Source organism: Nannospalax galili, unplaced genomic scaffold (assembly GCF_000622305.1).
Source record: "Nannospalax galili isolate Female #2095 unplaced genomic scaffold, S.galili_v1.0 scaffold77, whole genome shotgun sequence".
In the NCBI taxonomy this organism is placed as follows: domain Eukaryota; kingdom Metazoa; phylum Chordata; class Mammalia; order Rodentia; family Spalacidae; genus Nannospalax; species Nannospalax galili.
The window spans coordinates 2,463,665-2,480,627 of NW_008341457.1; the positions used below are offsets into that span (position 1 = coordinate 2,463,665).

A 16,963-nucleotide genomic window follows, 5' to 3' on the forward strand; every position below is an offset into this window, starting at 1 on the left:
TATATAGGTTCCAGGCTGTCGTTCCCTCCCCAACCCCCAGGTCAAGAAGTTAAGCGGTTCCTGGCTTGGCCATCAGGGGGCGTGCCTGCACCGAGGCCACCTTAAGGAGCTGCACCTGTACCTGCAATCACAGCATCCAGATGAGATGGACCCAGCTGCACCTACTGTGGAGTCCACCTGCCCAGCAGCTTAGAAATGACTCTTGTGGGGCTGGAGAGATGGCTCAGCAGTTAAGAGCACTGACTGTTCTTACAGAGGACCTGGGTTCAATTCCCAGCACTCACATGGTGGCTATGAACCATCCTTAACCCCGTTCCAGGGGATTCCAAAGCCCTCTTCGGACCACAGCATTGCACAACACATGTGCACTCATATACATGTAGGCAATACACTCATAACAAATTTTTTTTTTTTTTTTTTTTTGAGGCAGGGTCTCCCTGTAGCCCCAGCTGTCCTGGAACTCACTATATAGACTAGGCTGGCCTTGAACTCAGAGAGATCCGCCTGCCTCTGCCTCCCGAGTGCTGAGATCAAAGGCGTGCACCACCACGCCCGGCTAAGTATTTTTTTAAAAATTAAAAAAAAAAAAAAAGGAATGACTTGTGTCCAGACTTGAGCCTTCCACTCTTTGAGCTAGTTTTCCTTCCAGAAGGTTGGAGAAAACATCCCACTGGCATGAAGTGTCCTGATTGGGATCTGTGAACTGATGGCACCACCTGTGCATGATGTGGGCCAAGGGACCATGGACATCCTTGTGGACCACAGGATTACAGCAAATAAACCAGTCACAGGAAGAGCTGGAGGCCTGCAGACGAACCCACATAGCGACACCCAAGAGACCCCAAATTAGATTAAGCCAGGTTGTGAGCTGTCAATGGTGAATTTCCCCTCCTGCAAAACAAAGAATAGAGACAATTTGTGCTCTTGCTAAAGGCGTAAGAAGACATCAGCCCTCGGTTGCTATTAGCTACCTTAGCTTGGTAATCATATATGTTCCCCACAAACATAAGTTCCCGGCACTCTTTACAGTTCATTCCCTCTCCTGACCACGAGAACACTGATCTGTTTTCTGTCATCCCAGCCTTGCCTTTCCTAGAATATTCTGGAAGTAGAGCCACAGCACGGTCTCTTGTGTTTTTGAGTTATTCTAGTCATTTTAGTTGCTGTGTACTATTCCATTGTACCACAATATTTTTATTCACTCACATATTAATGCATGTTAGGATTATTTTCAGTTTGATGACACTGTAGTTTATATCTTTAACACAAATTTATTTTGATATCTGGGTGTGGTGACACACCTTTAATCCCAGCACCTGAGAGGCAGAGGCAGGTGAATCTCTATGAATTCAAGCTCAGCCTGATCTATATACTGAGGTCCAGGCCAGCTGGCGCTACATAATGAGACCCTCTCTCAAAAAATAAACAGGTTCGAAAGCCTGCTCAGCGTTAAGAGCACTGGCTGCTCTTGTAGAGGACCTGATTTTGGTTCCCAGTACCCACAAGTCAGCTAACAATCATCTTTAACTCCAATTCCAGGGGATCTGACACCCTCTTCTGGCCTATACAGTTATTGTACACATGAATGAACTTATATACATACATGCAGTCAAAACACTTATTCACATAAATTACAAATAAATAAAATTTTTTTTGTTCTTTTTAAGACAGTTTCCCTGTAGTCCCAGCTGACCTGGAGCTCACAGAGATTCCCCTGTCAGCCTTCCAAGTGCTGGGGCTAAAGGCGTGTGCCACCACACCCGATCAAATAAAATTTAAAAATGACAAAAATAATCTTTTAAAATGTATTTTAAAAATCTATATTATTGTTGTGTATGTTGTGTGTGCAGGTGCATGCGTTGGCATCAGAGGACAACTTTGTAGAGTTGGTTCCCTCTGTAATAGGGCACCTTCTTGACCATAACTACACCATGTTAAAGTTTAGGCTGACTCTAGTCTCTGAAATTATCAGGCAGTTGGCCCAGGGTATGAGAACACATGGGGTCAAGTGGACCCCAGTTGTCTTGGAAACAGGTCAGTGTGTCCCAGAGTGCACCTGCTAACTGCAGATTTATGGCTTCTGTAGGTTATACTTGGCTTGCTTCTGCAAAATAGTAATTGTTACTTAATAGAATAGAAATTGTTAAGGGGGCTCTCCACCTGTAAGCTTGGGACCTTCAACTTTTTACCCTGGTTATGGTTTCTCTGTGTAAAAGCTCACCCTAGAGATGGCTTGGGGCTACACACTTGGATTCTGACACACTTGTGTGGTAGCCCTGGTCAACAATGACTTTAATTTGGCAAAACTTTGTCTGAGCGGTCTTCTCTGGTGAAATACCTAAAACATCACCTTTACAGGGTTCCCTGGATTGAACTCAGGTCATCAGGCTTACATGCAGCAAGTGTCTTTACCCATTAAGCCATCTCATTGCTTCTTTCCTTTTTTTGACACATGGTATCATGTATCCAACTCATTCTACAATAAGAAGTTTCTGTCCATTAACTTTTATAAAAATTATTTATGGCCGGGTGTGGTGGCGCACGCCTTTAATCCCAACACTTGGAAGGCAGAGGTAGGAGGATCTCTGTGAGTTCAAATTCAGCCTGGTCTACATAGTGAGTTCCAGGCCAGCTGGGGCTACAGGAGACCCTGTCTCAAAAAGACCAAAATTTATTTTTTAAAAATTTTATGTGTATGAGTGTTCTGTCTGCATGTATGTGAAAGCAGCCCTATCGTGCAGTACCTGTGGAGCCCAGAAGATGGTGTTGGATCCCCGAAACTGGAGTCACAGATGGTTGTTAGCCACCATGTGGATACTGGAACCCAAATCCTGGTTCTCTGCAAGAGCAGCCAGTGTTTTTAACCACTGAACCATCTCTTCAGTCCCTGACTTTCAACTCTTGATCCTCCTGCTTCAATTTCTCAAGCGGTAGGAAGACAACCCTGTGCTATCATGCTTGGCTAAACCCTTTTTCCTTTATAATTCAGTCCCTTGGGGGTGTCTGTTATAGTCGAAGAAAACTGATGAACTTAGGCAGTTATGAATAATGCTGTTATTCGAAGTTCCTTCAAGTCCTCCTGTGAACAAATCTGTTTCTATTGGGTAGGTATTCAGAAGTGGGCTCGCTGAGTTACAGGGAGGATATATATTGAACCCCGGCTTTCTGTATGTTTTTTATGTTTATGTAATAGTTTAGAAATGATATTTGAATCTGGGCATGGTGGTGCATGCCTGTAGTCTCAGCACTCAGGAGGCAGAGTCAGGCGGATCTATGTGAGATGGAGGACAGCCTGGTCTACATAGTTACAGGCCAGATGGGGCTATAGGGAGACCCTATCTCAAAAAGACAAAAAAAAGAAAGAAAGAAAAAGAAAGAGTATTTTCCTGGAAACAACTCAAGTGTCTATCAACAGACAAACAGCTCCCATACAGTGGACTACTACTCATCCATTAAAAATAAATCAACTCATACCACATGGACTAAGGCAACTGTCTTGTAAACTTATGTTATAATCATCTTGTTTTGTTTAAAATGAACAACGAATGGATGACATCTGTAGGTTCGAAGAAAATATTGCATAGTTTTTGTATCTAAGGGTCCCTGTGGACGTCAAAGAAAACGTGTTGTTAACCATGGTCACTATGGTGCACAGTAGATCTCTTGAGCTTGACTTTATTCCTCTTATCAACAGAAACTTGGTGGACCCATGTATCTGCTTCTTAAACCGTCAGGAAGGGCTTCAAGAAAGGTCAATTCCCTGGTAGAGAGTCGCTTCCCTCCAAACGTCTATCCAATATGCCAGCTGCATTCAGCACCACGCGCCCCTGGACAGCGCCGGTGGCCAACCCCTTCCGGTATTATTGTTTCATAGTTCTTGTTTCCCATCGGAGTTATTTAGTAACTGCACCTGACGCTCAGCCAAAGGAAAACTATTTTCTGGAGCCGAAAAGTGGCGCTCCAAAAAGATTGGCATCTTGAACAGCCAATGCGTTCTCGAATTTGTTGAGTGGCGTTCAAGAAGACCAATAGAAGAGGGTATGGGCCGGGCGTGAGCAGGGGCGCGCCGAACCCGGAGGCTGGCTTGGTCCGCGGCGGCAGGGGTCGGCTCCGCGCGGCGGTTGGCGGCGGGCGGCGGCGGCGGGTGGCGCCAGCTGGAGGCCGAGGGATCTGGCGTAGGTACGTGAGGGGCCCGGGCGGCAGGGCGGAGCCCAGGAGTCGGTGGACTGTGCCTGTCGGTTTGCGGAGGCCTCGCTTCGCAGTGCGGCTGCGCGGGGCACACAGTAGGCGCTCAATAAATGCTAAATGAATGAATGAGTCTGTTCCCTCCACATCCCGAACTGACCACTTCCAAAAGAGCAACGGGCCACTCCCACCCCACCTGAACCTTCTGGTCCAGACACACAGCAGGTATTTATTGGGCGCCTGCTGTATTCGCTTTGCCTTTGGTTCTCACGGTCGAGGAGGGACAATGTTAAGTGATTTATTTATTTTTACTTTATTGTAGTTTCTAATTTTTTTACTTCATTTAAAATTTTGTTTCATTTTTAAATTGATTTTAATTTTTGAAATTTAACTCAAATTTTATTTGATTTCATTTTAACTTATTTCTATTTTATTTCACTATATTTATTGATTTATCTTTTATTTATTTATTTATTTTGAGGCAGGTTCTCACTATGTAACCCAGCTGGCCTCGAGCTCAGAACTCTGCCTGCCTGTCTCCCCAGTGCTGGGATTAAAGGCATGCGCCACCATGCGCCACCAAGCCTAGCAATATTGTTATTGTTAGTATTTATTTATTTATTTATTTATTTATTTATTTATTATTTATTTATATCTTTTTGAGACAGGGTCTCCCAGTAGTCACAGCTAGCATGGATTCACTATGGAGACCAGACTGGCCTTGAACTCACAGAAATCCACCTGCCTCTGCCTCCCAAGTGCTGGGATTAAAGGCGTGCGCCACCACACCCAGCTGCAATATTATGTTTATTCCATGTGAATGAGTGTGACTGGCCTTCAACTCACAGAAATCCACCTGCCTCTGCCTCCCAAGTGCTGGGATTAAAGGCGTGCGCCACCACACCCAGCTGCAATATTATGTTTATTCCATGTGAATGAGTGTATGTCTGCATGTAAGTGCACCCTTGTTGTGCAGTACCTGTGGAGGTCAGAAAAGGGCGTCAGATCCTTTGGAACTGGGGTTACAGATGGTTGTTAGCTGTCATGTTGATGCTGGGAACTGAACCCAGGTCTCTGCAAGAGCAGCCAGTGCTCTTAAGCACCAAGCCAGCTCTCCAGCACCTCCACTTTCCATGTGAACCCAAGCTTTCCAGCTTCCAGTTTAGCTAGTCTGGCTGTTAGTTTGCCCTGGTAGTCCCCCATCTCTACCTCCAGAGTGCTGAGATACCCTAAAAAATACGTTTTCCTCTCATGCTGGGAATAGGAGGAAGGTGGGGAGTGGGGGCAGGGAATCTGTGGTACGACACCTAAAGGCTAATGAAGTGTAGGGAGCAGAGGGGGTGGTCAGCACCACCCAGACAATAGGAGCCAGGTCTTCTCGCAAGGCGGATGTGTCTTTGTGCAGGTCACAGTCTCCTCCACTTGATCCATGTGAGAAGGCCTCCACAACAGCTGCATCTGCTCAACTAGCTGTCACCTCACACCTGTCCTGCACCAGGCCTCCTGGTGGGTACACAGAATAAGGTACTGCAGGAGTTCATCTGGAGGACACCATTCTGAGGGCCAGCAGATAGAGGCAGGAGCTGGGAGGGCCCAGAGCTGGGCTGCTGTGGGCAGAGGGGCCGTCTGTGCAAAGGCCCTAGGTCAAGGAGGGGCTCATGCTGAATCTCAGGAGAGTTGGGGTGGGCTGAGGGAGGTGAGCACCTGTCACACACACCCTTCCCGTGGGTAAAGGTTAAAATTCGCTGAGAATATTCTGGCAATGATAGGAACGTTCTGTGCTTCTGCAGTGCAGCACGGAAGCCACTGAACCAGTATGGTCCCTAGGTTGTGATCTGAGGAGGCTAGGTTGTCCTTTATTTCATTTTGCGACAGGCTCTCTCATTATGTAGCCCAGGCTGGCCTTGTTGAACTTAGAGGAGTACACCTGTCTCTGCCACCCCAGTGCTGGAATTAAAGGTGGCACCACCACGCCCAGCCTTTTTTTAAAAAAAAAATGTATAAGCATGTATTGCCCGTATGTATGTAAGTGCACCCCTGTTGTGCAATGCCTGCAGAAGCCAGGGAGGGTGTCTGATCCTCTGGAACTAGAGTTAGAGGTGTTGTTAGCCTCCATGTGGGAGCTGGGAACCAAACCCAGCTTCTTTGCAAGAGCAGCCTGGGCTCTTAACCACTGAGCCAGCTCAGCAGCCCCCCTAATTTTATTTTTAATTATGTGTATGTATGTGTCTGTGCACATGTGAGTGCAATACACACAGAAGCCAAAAGATGGTGTCAGATGCTGGAGTTACATGTTTGTTAGCTGGTATGTGGGTGCTGGGGCCTGAACCTGGGTCCTCTGCAAAGGCAGCCAGTGTTCCTAATTGCTGATGTGTCTCTCCAGCCTTTCCACCTTATTTTTTGAGGCAGGGTCTCTCACTGAACCTGGAGGTGGCCAATTTGGCTAATTAATTTGTCAGCAATCCCCAGGGACCCTCCCATCGCTACAATTACAGGAGCACACCACCACCACAGCTGGCATTTTATGTGGATCGTGGGATTCGAACTCAGGTCCTCACACTTGCACAGCAGGCGCTTTACAGAGTGTCTCCATAGCTGTCTGTGAAAGCTGAACATAATTGACACCATGTGCAGTGACTGCATGAGTCAGGGAGGATTAGCGGGCTCTGTGGGATGGGGGGCATGGACTATGAAGCTAATGGCTTGGCTGCCCCAATCCTCACAGCTGTCGGACAGAGCCGTGAGCTCCCAGCCATGCAGCTGGGTCCGGTAGCCCCTGTAGGGTCCATGTGTGCTTTGGCCCCGTGGTACTGACCGAGTGACCCAGGCTGACACCATGTCGAAGCTGCTGGTGGCCAAGGTGCTGTGCATGGTAGGCGTGTTCCTCTTCATGCTGCTGGGCTCCCTGCTGCCCGTCAAAGTCATGGAGACTGACTTCGAGAAGGCACACCGCTCCAGGAAGATCCTGTCTCTCTGCAACAGCTTCGGCGGTGGTGTCTTCCTGGCTACCTGTTTCAATGCGCTGCTGCCTGCCGTGAGGGACAAGGTGAGGCCTCCCCGGCTATGCGGCTTTTGCCTTTCAGGGCCAGTGGTGCTGGTGGGTTTTCTCTGTGTGTGTACACAAGGACACAGGCATGTGCAAGCAAAGGGTGGCCTCAGCTGCTGTCCCTCAGGAACCCTCCACCTCCTGAGTGTGCTCTTGCATGTGGAGAGGACAGAGGCTGATGATGTCTTTCTTAGTTTCTGTCCACTTTATTTTTTTTAATATTTTAATATTTTATTTATCTTTATGTGGGTCTTTTGTATGTATATGTGTGATGTGTGTGTGCAGTTCCTCCAGAGTCAGAAGAGGGCGTGGATCCCCTGGAACTGCAGTTACTGACAGTTGTTAACCATCATGTGGGTGCTGGGCACTGAACCTGGGTCCTCTGTAAGAGCACCAGTGCTCTTAACTGCTGAGCATCTGTCCAGTCCCACCTTGTGTTTCAAGACAGGGTCTCTCACTAAACCTGTTCCTTTTTTAGTCAGGCCCCAGGATCCTCTGTCTCTGCCTCCCTGTGCCTGGCTTACAAGCACATCCCAGCATGCTCAGCTCTTACGTGGATTCTAGGGATCCAGCTCCTCACACTGGCCTGGGGAACACTTGCCCACTGAACCATTCCCAGCCCCTCTGATAGGTTTTCAACAGGGAGGCTGTGGAGTGGGAAAGAGGAAATAAACTGCTGTGTAACCTCACGTCAGCTGCTTCCCCTCTGCCCTGTCTAGTAATCATGGGGTGTGGGTTAGACCAGGGTCAAGACTAGACGGGTCAGCCCAGTCACCCACTGGACACCCATTCCAGAACACACAGACCATGTCTGGAGTTGCTTGTGGCTGCCCCTCCTTGCCTGTATCTGTCAGCTCTTGCTGTGTAACAAATGCCAGTGACACGGCATGTATGTGTCCTCTCACAGGGTCACAGCAGGGTTAGGAGTTTGGGCAGAGCTTAGTGGGGTCCTCTATCTCAGGGACACATGAGGCAACCATCAGGATGTGTCCTGGGCTGTGGTCCCATCAAGGGGTGTGACCAGGAACGGCCAGTTCACATCCTGGCTGCCTGTCAGACCTGGGGCCCACTTGTCACTGGATGTTGCAGCTGAGCCGTCTGCTGACTGTCCATTTCTGGAGCAGCTGTGTCCCCATGAGTTGCAGTGTCCCAGGCAAGGTTCATGAAGACTCAGGTCCATGTGCCCTCAGCCTGCCCAGTGGCCTCGCCATGGAAACACCTTCTACAGTGGGAGATTACTAGGGACCGTTCTGCCCCTCTGGGGCACCTGGCCTGTCAGCACACGTGTGGCAGTGTGAACTGCCCAGCTTGGAGTGGATGAAAGCTGGGAACGCTTCTCAGCACCCTGCAGGGCCCAGGACACCTCCCCAGTCAAAAAAAAAAAATGTGGATTCATCCCCAGCATCTCATAACCAAGTGTGATGATGCACAGCTGTCACCCCAGCACTGGGGAGGCTGAGGCAGGAGGATCAGGAGTTCAGGGTTATCCTTGGCTACATAGTGAGCTCAAGCCATCCTGGGCCACATGAGACCCTGTTTCAAAAAACAACCCAAAAACCAGAACCGGCAGTGTGCCTCTGGCCAGGAACTTCTTTGTGTCTGGCCCTGGTGCCCAGCATCCACCCCTGACTAGGGTTGTGGAACTTCCTTGTCTCTGGCCACTTGGTGCCTGTCACCTGACCTGTGCCCTTGGCATGCCATCAAGATGGCTGCTGCCCAGAAGGCCCTACTGAGGCTTGGCCATGGGGTCAGGAGATGAGGCAGGAGTTGCAGCCCCTCACATACCCCAGAGGGATGGGGTGCTCAAGTCTCAGGGCACCTGGAGGGGCCTGGAATGGGGCCTTTCTTCACCAGGTGGCAGAAGAGGGAAGATGGGCCAGGGACCCCAGGCCTTCCCAAGGTAGGCATGGTCCACACAGGTCAGGCAGGTTCTGACTGGCAGGTTAGAGTAGGCATCCTCAGTCCCACAGGCACCTGGGTCACAGGGTCACCTCAGCACCTGCCATCCAGGTGGGTGTGTTCAGAGGGCCAGGTGGATGGACTGCAGCCATTGCCCCTGGGGATGGAGGTGTCCCTAGGAAGCTCTGTGGACCATGGCATTCAGGGTGGACCACAGGAGGACCTGGGAGGAAGGCCAGAAGCCGGATGGGTGTGTGTGTGTGTGTGTGTGTGTGTGTGTGTGTGTGTGTGTGTGTACATATGCATGGAGAACAGTCTTCAGTGATGTCCCTCAGGTGTCATCCACCTTTTAATGTTTAAATGTTTTAAAATTTTTATGTATATGAGTGTATTGCCTGCATCTGTGTTAGTACACCTGTGTCATGCAGTGCCTGTGGAGGACAGAAAAAGGTGTAGGATGCCCTGGAACTGGAATTACAGACAGTTGTTAGCTGCCATGTGCGTGCTGGGAACTGAACCCAAGTTCTCACAGGAGCAGTTAGTGCTATTAACCACTGAGCATCTCTCCAGCCCCTTGTTTTAATTTTTAAGCTATTTATTGTGTGTGTACCTGCACTATGGAACATATGTGGAGGGGAGGTCAAAGCACAACTTGTGGGACCAGATTCTCTCTTTCCACCATGTGGGTCCTGGAGTTCCAACTCAGGTCCTCAGGCTTGACAGCAATCACTTTTTTTCCCTGAGCCATCTCACCAGCCCTCCTTTATTTTGTTTAAAAAAAAAAAGTTTCTGAGCTATATAATGAGTTCCAGCCTGTACAGTGTCTCAGAGAGAGAGAGAGAGAGGCATTTTTATGTATTTATTTATCTATTATTATTGTCTTTTTGAGACAGGGTCTCCTTGTAGCCCCAGCTGTCCTGGAACTCACTATGTAGACCAGGCTGGCCTTGAACTCACAAAGATCCTCCTGCCTCTGCCTCCCAAGTGCTGGGATCAAAGGTGTGCGCCACCACGCCCAGCTTCAGTTATTTACTTTATTGTCATGATGGGGATGGAGTCCAGAGCCTCTCCTCTGACATGCTAGGCTCTGAAACACTCTGGCTGCCCTGTCTATTTTAACTTGTGGTATTAATGAACTTTTTTTCTTTCTTTTTTTGTTTTTGAGACAGGGTCTCCTTGTAGCCCCAGCTGTCCTGGAACTCACTATGTAGACCAGGGTGACCTTGAACTCACAAAGATCCGCCTGCCTCTGCCTCCCGAGTGCTGGGGTTAAAGCTGTGTGCCACTTGCCTGCTGCTGGCCTATTGCTCACCTTTTTTTTTAGAACCCACTTGAGAACATATATATCTTACAGAGTATTCTGACTTTGGCCTTGGTTCTCTTCCCATTATTCTGCAGGTCCTGGCCATCACCTGGGTGGTGAAAGGGTCAGTTGTCTTATTTTCTTCTCTCTTGTCACTGTCCCTTGGCCCTCTGCACCTAGGCTGGCCATGTTCAAATCCTGCCACTTATATTAGATGTATATTGCTCACCTTTTTGAGACAAGGTCTACATGTAGCCTAGGTTGGACTTCACCTTGCCATCCTCCTGCCTCAGCCTGAGTGCTCCCTGGTGGGGTAGGGAAGCCTGACGCCTTGACAACTCATCCCCCACATGTCCCTGCAGCTGCAGCAGGTGCTGAGCCTCGGCCACATCAGCACTGACTACCCCCTGGCTGAGACCCTCATGCTGCTGGGCTTCTTCATCACCGTGTTCCTGGAGCAGCTGGTCCTCACCTTCCGCCGGGAGAAGCCATCCTTCATCGACCTTGAGACCTTCAACGCGGGCTCCGACGCGGGCAGCGACTCAGAGTACGAGAGCCCATTTGTGGGCATGGGTGGCATGCGTGGCCGTGGCCTGTACCCTGAGCCCACAGCGCATGGCCATGGTACAGGGCTGCGGTTGCGGGAGCTGGGGCGCCCGGGTCCCCTACGCCTGCTCAGCCTGGTCTTTGCGCTGTCTGCCCACTCTGTGTTTGAGGGCCTGGCGCTGGGCCTACAGGAGGAGGGCGACCGCATAGTCAGCCTGTTTGTGGGTGTGGCAGTCCACGAAACGCTCGTAGCTGTGGCTCTGGGCATCAGCATGGCCCGCAGCGCTGTGCCTCTGAGGGATGCAGTCAAGCTGGCAGTCACTGTGAGCGCCATGATCCCAGTGGGTATTGGGCTGGGCCTGGGCATTGAGAGTGCCCGCAGTGTGGCCAGCAGTGTGGCATCAGTGCTGCTGCAGGGTCTGGCGGGTGGCACTTTCCTGTTTGTCACCTTCCTGGAGATTCTAGCCAAGGAGCTGGAGGAGAGGAGTGATCAGCTGCTCAAAGTCCTCTTCCTGGTGCTGGGCTATGCCATTCTGGCTGGCATGGTCTTCCTCAAGTGGTGAGCGGGCCGCCTCCTCAGCACAGCCCCTGCAGGACACAGGCTATGACCCTGCCATCCTGGATGGCCACATGAGACCACCCACCATCACCCTGCACCTTAGGGTGCCACGCTGCTTTCAAACCCTCTTAAAAGTTTCTGTACCAAAGCTGTGTGGCTGTGTCACCTGGGGTGTGGGGCCTGGTACCACAGGAGGTGGGACGGGGACACAAGCTCCTGTGCGTAGAGTCATCCTGGCCTCAAAGAGCACAGCATGGCCCCAGGGCCCAGTGTGTCCTATGGTCCCTCCCACCAAGGCCCTGGCCACTGCTGGTCTCCAGATTCCCCAGGGATGGGTGGAGTTCCAAGGTGCCCCGTGACTTTCTGAAACAATCTCACATGTAGATGGGGTCAGTGGAATGGCCTTCTGTCCTGTGCTTGGAGGCCATACCTCCCAGGGACAGGCAGTCCTGCACCAGCCCAGAGCCCTCCAGAGCACCCCTTCCATTCCTGGCTTTTGCATGGTCCCCACATGGGGCTGTCCTGGTTTCCTGGGACCCTGAAGCGGGGTATAAGAGGCAGGTGTCATACCCTCTGGGAACCTTACCCAGGAGGCAGGCAGCAGGCAGCCCAGCAGTGCTCCCAGCAGCCATTTTACCTGTCGCCATGGCAACCCCAGCATCTTGGGACAGTGCAAGAAGGACTCTACTGAAGACACTCATCCTGGCATGGCTGCTGCCAACTCAAGGCCCTGTGTCCAGGCCCATCTGCTGGGCCAACTCCCCCCAACACTCTGCCCATGTCAGAATCCTGCCAGGACCCTGTCACTAGGGGCAGGATTGGAAATGACTTGTCTGAGGGTATCTCCTGCAAGGCTCTGCTCACAGGACCCAAAGCACAGGGAGAGAGGGCCTTGGGGACTGCTGGGCTTCTAGTGCTGTCCCCAGACCCCTGAAGTCAGGGCCACCTCAGCATTGTAAATAAGCCAGGTTGATACCCCACCTCCAGACCTGAGGCAAATGTAGGCCCCTACCCCAACGGCTGGACGAGACCTTGCCACCTCCTTTCCAGCAACTTCTGTTGGGACCTTCTGGATACCCTTTTCCAAGTCCCAAGTCCAACTGTCCCTGTGGGTGTGGGGATGTGGCCACAGTGCCCTATGATTGCTTTAACACCCCTTCCTTACTTCCACATCCCCCCACAGGGCATCTAGAAGACCCACGTGGAGTCACCATGTCCCTCTTTGAGGAGCCAGCCTGTAGGTGACAAAGGCTGGCCTGGGGTAGGACAGCTGCAGTCCTCTGTGCAGTCAGCTCCAGCATGCATCCCCCACTGTATGAAGCAACAGCACCCCCCCCACAGCCCTGTGGACACCAGCCAGCCTACAGGCCTGCCACCTGGGCCTGGTCCTCCCCACCAGAACTCCCAGTTCTTACCACCCCAAGTGCCCACTCACTGGCCTCTCCAGTCAGATTTTGGGGTCTGGGTGGCTCCATCCGAGGTCTCAGCCTAGTGATTTGGGGACCTAGGCCCTTGTGACATTTGTCACCAGCCTTTCTGTTCACCTTCCCACCTACCCAGCCCCCAAACTGCAGCCATGCCTGGCCAGGTATGGAATGGCCATGGGACCTTGCTGCCCTATGCCACCCTTGGCCCCAGGTCACCCCTCCTGCCTGCTGTGGCCAAGGGGTGTGGCCAACCTCACGTCTCACCTGCAGGACACCCCTCGGGGCAGGTGATGAGCTAGGGGCTCATGTTGGGATGGGAAAGTGGTAGGGTGGCCGTTTTGCCCATATGACAGGCCTGTGGTGCTAAGCCTTCTCCAGGGCCCCTCCCTGACGTGGCCAATTGGTCCTATCTGATCATGTGTGTACGCTCATGTGCTTGCATGAGGGGGGTGGCACTGCCCACAGCCACCAGCCCACTAGCCATGGCCACCATGAGAGAACCTGTCCTCTCAAGCACTTTCCATGTCCTCTGATTGTCAGGAGACTGTGGCTCTGGTGTCCTACATATGTCTGTCACACTAGGGGAGCATCAGAGGGGAGGCTCTGTTCACCATCTCACAAGGCTCAGGCCAAAGTACGGACTGGCCCATGCAGGGACCCACAGTGGGGACAAGGCTGGTTGGGGCTCCCTGTTCCCCAGAGAGGGAGGTGAAGGCGGGGCCCTCAGCCCAGCTTTGAGGATGATCCACTGCTAATAATGGGGTGCCAACTTCTGTTGTCTCTTGTTTGTGCTCCTGTCACAGACATTATTAGTGTGGGTGGGGTGGAGACAGCCAGGCTCCTGCCCCCATTCCTGCATCTCATGAGTTGTGAGTAGGCAAGACGGTGTCCCTGCCCCTCGCCCCACCTGTACTCCATGCAGACCTCCTTGACCACCCTTCCTGCCCTAGGCAGCTGCTCAGCCTGGCCAGGTTCTCTGGGGAGTCCCAGGTCCAGCTGGGTGCTGAGCAGTGTCCCTAGCGTCTGCCTACTCCATGCCAGTAACCCTGGGACTCTGGAAAGTCACACATATACTCAGGTGTCAGAGTCTACTGGGATGCATCACCTGGTGAATCCTAGAACTGAGGAAAGGCAGCTCACATTCACCGAGAGAGATGGACAGTAACACACTAATATGTCAGCACTGGATGCCCCCCCGCCAACTGGGCAGGGCCAACAAGGGGGAAGGGGCTTGCTGCCAAGCCTGACGATCTGATTTTGAGCCCCAAATCCATATGGTGGAAGACGAGAACTGATTCTCACAAGTTGTCCTCTGACACCACCACACACACCCACACAAAATTAAGCTGGACATGATGGTACACGCCTTTAATTTCAGCATTTGGGAGGTATAGACAGGTGGATCTCTGAGAGATTGAGGCCAACTTGGGCTACATAGCGAGTTCTAGGCCACGTTGGGGCTGCATAGTGAGACTGCCTTGAAAAAGAAAAAGAGGAAAAAAAGGTAGAAGGCACCTGAAGAAGATGCCCAAAGCCAATCTCTGGCCTCCATGTACACAGGCAGCTGCACAAACACATTTTCCAATTCATCAAACTGATTGTGCAAAAGGCCTTGGGCCCAGAGCCCAGTCTTCTTTTCTGGTGACCAGAGTGGCCTGGACACAATGAAGAGGCTTTGTATTGATGATGACGAAAGATCCAGTATCCACATGTCCTTCAGGTGGTGGTGAACAAACCCATATGTGCTGGAGGGACAGCACAGGCCTCTCCAGGACTGGAGCTAGGTGGCAGGTGTGTTGCCCAGGGGAACTCTGGATTGCAGGGTGCAGGTGTTAGCAAGCAAAATGGACTCTTAAGAGTCCAGTGCTTGTTTGGTTTTATGTTTATGCATGTAAGTGCACCACATGTGTGCAGTACCTGCAGAGGACAGAAGAGGGCGTTGGGATTCCCCTGGAACTGGAGTTAGGGATAGTTGTTAGCCACTATGTGGGGGCTTGGAACTGAATCTGGGTCCTCTGCAAGAGCAGCCAGTGCCCTTAACCAGAGTTAGCTCTCCAGCCTCCCCCACAAAATGTGTGTGTGTGTGTGTGTGTGTGTGTGTGTGTGTCTGTCTGTCTGTCTGTGTCTGTGTCTGTAGCTGTGTCTGTGTCTCTGTGTTGGGAGTGTCTGTGTCAAAGCACTCACAAAGGAGGTCAGAGGACAACTTGGAGGAGAAAGTTCTCTCATTCTAACGTGTGTTTTGGGGATTGAGCCCAGGTTGTCAGGCTTGGTGCCAAGCACCTTCATCTACTGAGCCATCTTGCTCTTCTTTCTTTCTTTCCCTTGAAATGTAGCCCAGGCTGGCCTCTAACTCGCCTATATAGGCAAGAAGCTTGAGCTCCTGATCCTCCTGCCTCCACCTCCAGTGCTGGAATGACAGGTGTATACCATCATGCCTGGTTTATGTGCTGCTGGGGATGAACCCAGGCATCCTCCATGCTAGGTGAGAGGGCTATCCACTGAGCTATAAGCACTTTACCCATTGGGCCATGGCCCAGCCCCTGCTTTTATATTAAAACTTTATTCACAGAGGGCTGGAGAGATGGCTCAGCGGTTAAGAGCACTGACTGCTCTTGCAGAGGACCCAGGTTCAATTCCCAGCACCCACATGGCAGCTATGAACCGTCCTTAACTCCAGTTCCAGGGGAATCCAAAGCCCGCTTCTGACCTCCGCGGCATTGCACGACACGGGTGCACTTACATACATGCAGGCAATACACTCATACCTGCAAGCTGAACAGTTGTACAGTAACATCTTGGAAACCGGTAGTCCTTGCAGCATGGCTGACCAACTGACTGAGGAGCAGATTGCAGAATTCAAAGAAGCCTTTTCACTATTTAACAAGGGTGGTGATGGAACTATAAAAACAAAGGAACTGGGAACTGTAATGAGGTCTCTTGAGCAGAACCATAGAGAAGCAGTTACAGGACATGATTAATGAAGTAGATGCAGATGGTGATGGCACAATTGACTTCCCTGAATTTCTGACAATGACGGCAAGAAAAATGAAAGACACAGGCAGTGAAGAAGAGATGAGAGAAGCATTCCGTGGGTTTGATAAGGATGCAGTGGCCACATCAGTGCAGCAGAGCTTTGCCATGTGATGACAAACCTTGGAGAGAAGTTACAGGTGAAGAGTGGATGAGATGATCAGGGAAGCAGATAATGATGGTGATGGCCATCGGAAGAGTTTGTACAAATGATGACAGGAAAGTGAAGACATTGACAGAATGTGTTAAATATCTTGTATGAAATTGTTTGTCTTTTCTTTGTAACTTACCTGTAAAAAGTTTCCCCCACTGCCAAAAAAACCGCATGTGTGTAATTAGGACTTCACTACTCCGTGTTTTCGTCCCTTAACTACTGTCACTGTCCTTCAAAGGACAGCGTGTGGCACGTGGCTTACTCTGGGTATGTCTAAGCCCTTCTGCACATCTAAACTCAGATGGAGTTGGTCAAATGAGGGAACATCTGGGTTATGCCTTTTTTAAAGTAGTTTTCAGGTACTGTCAGCATGTTGTTGAAGTGTGGAGTTGTAACTGCATGGACTATGGACAGTCAACAATATGTACTTGAAAGTTGCACTGATGCCGGGTGTGGTGGTGCACGCCTTTAATCCCAGCACTTCAGAGGCAGAGGCAGGTGGATTTTTGTGAGTTTGAGGCCATTGAGGCCAGCCTGGTCTACATAGTGAGTTCTAGGACAGCTGGGGCTACAGGGAGACCCTGTCTCAAAAAGACCAAAAAAAAAAAAAGTTGCACTATTGCAAAGCGGGTGTTTTATCCAGGTGCTCCTACACTGTTTTTTTGTACTGCTGGTATTGTACCAGAAACATTTTATTTTTACTTGCTTTTTAAACTTTATTTAGCCACTTAAAGAAAATTTGTTTATGGCACAATTTGCCTCAAATCCATTCCAAGTTGTATATTTGTTTTCCAATAAAAAAATTACAATTTAC

General features: G+C 50.6%; 1 protein-coding gene and 1 pseudogene across 2 annotated transcripts; both read left to right on the plus strand.

The window, feature by feature from the left end:
- The first annotated feature begins 4,031 nt into the window (after nucleotides 1-4,031).
- Nucleotides 4,032-11,564, plus strand: Slc39a3 (solute carrier family 39 member 3). Of its 2 annotated transcripts, none has more exons than XM_008837086.3 (4): nucleotides 4,032-4,179; nucleotides 5,591-5,709; nucleotides 6,911-7,231; nucleotides 10,796-11,564. In XM_008837086.3, the coding sequence occupies exons 3-4, from the start codon at nucleotides 7,022-7,024 to the stop codon at nucleotides 11,540-11,542; spliced, it is 957 nt and encodes a 318-aa protein (XP_008835308.1). In that variant the 5' UTR covers nucleotides 4,032-4,179; nucleotides 5,591-5,709; nucleotides 6,911-7,021; the 3' UTR covers nucleotides 11,543-11,564. The 2 variants fall into 2 exon arrangements, with proteins under 2 accessions (XP_008835308.1, XP_008835309.1); XM_008837087.3 differs by having other exon boundaries at nucleotides 5,591-5,691.
- Nucleotides 11,565-15,108: 3,544 nt separating this feature from the next.
- Nucleotides 15,109-16,963, plus strand: LOC103737281 (annotated as a pseudogene).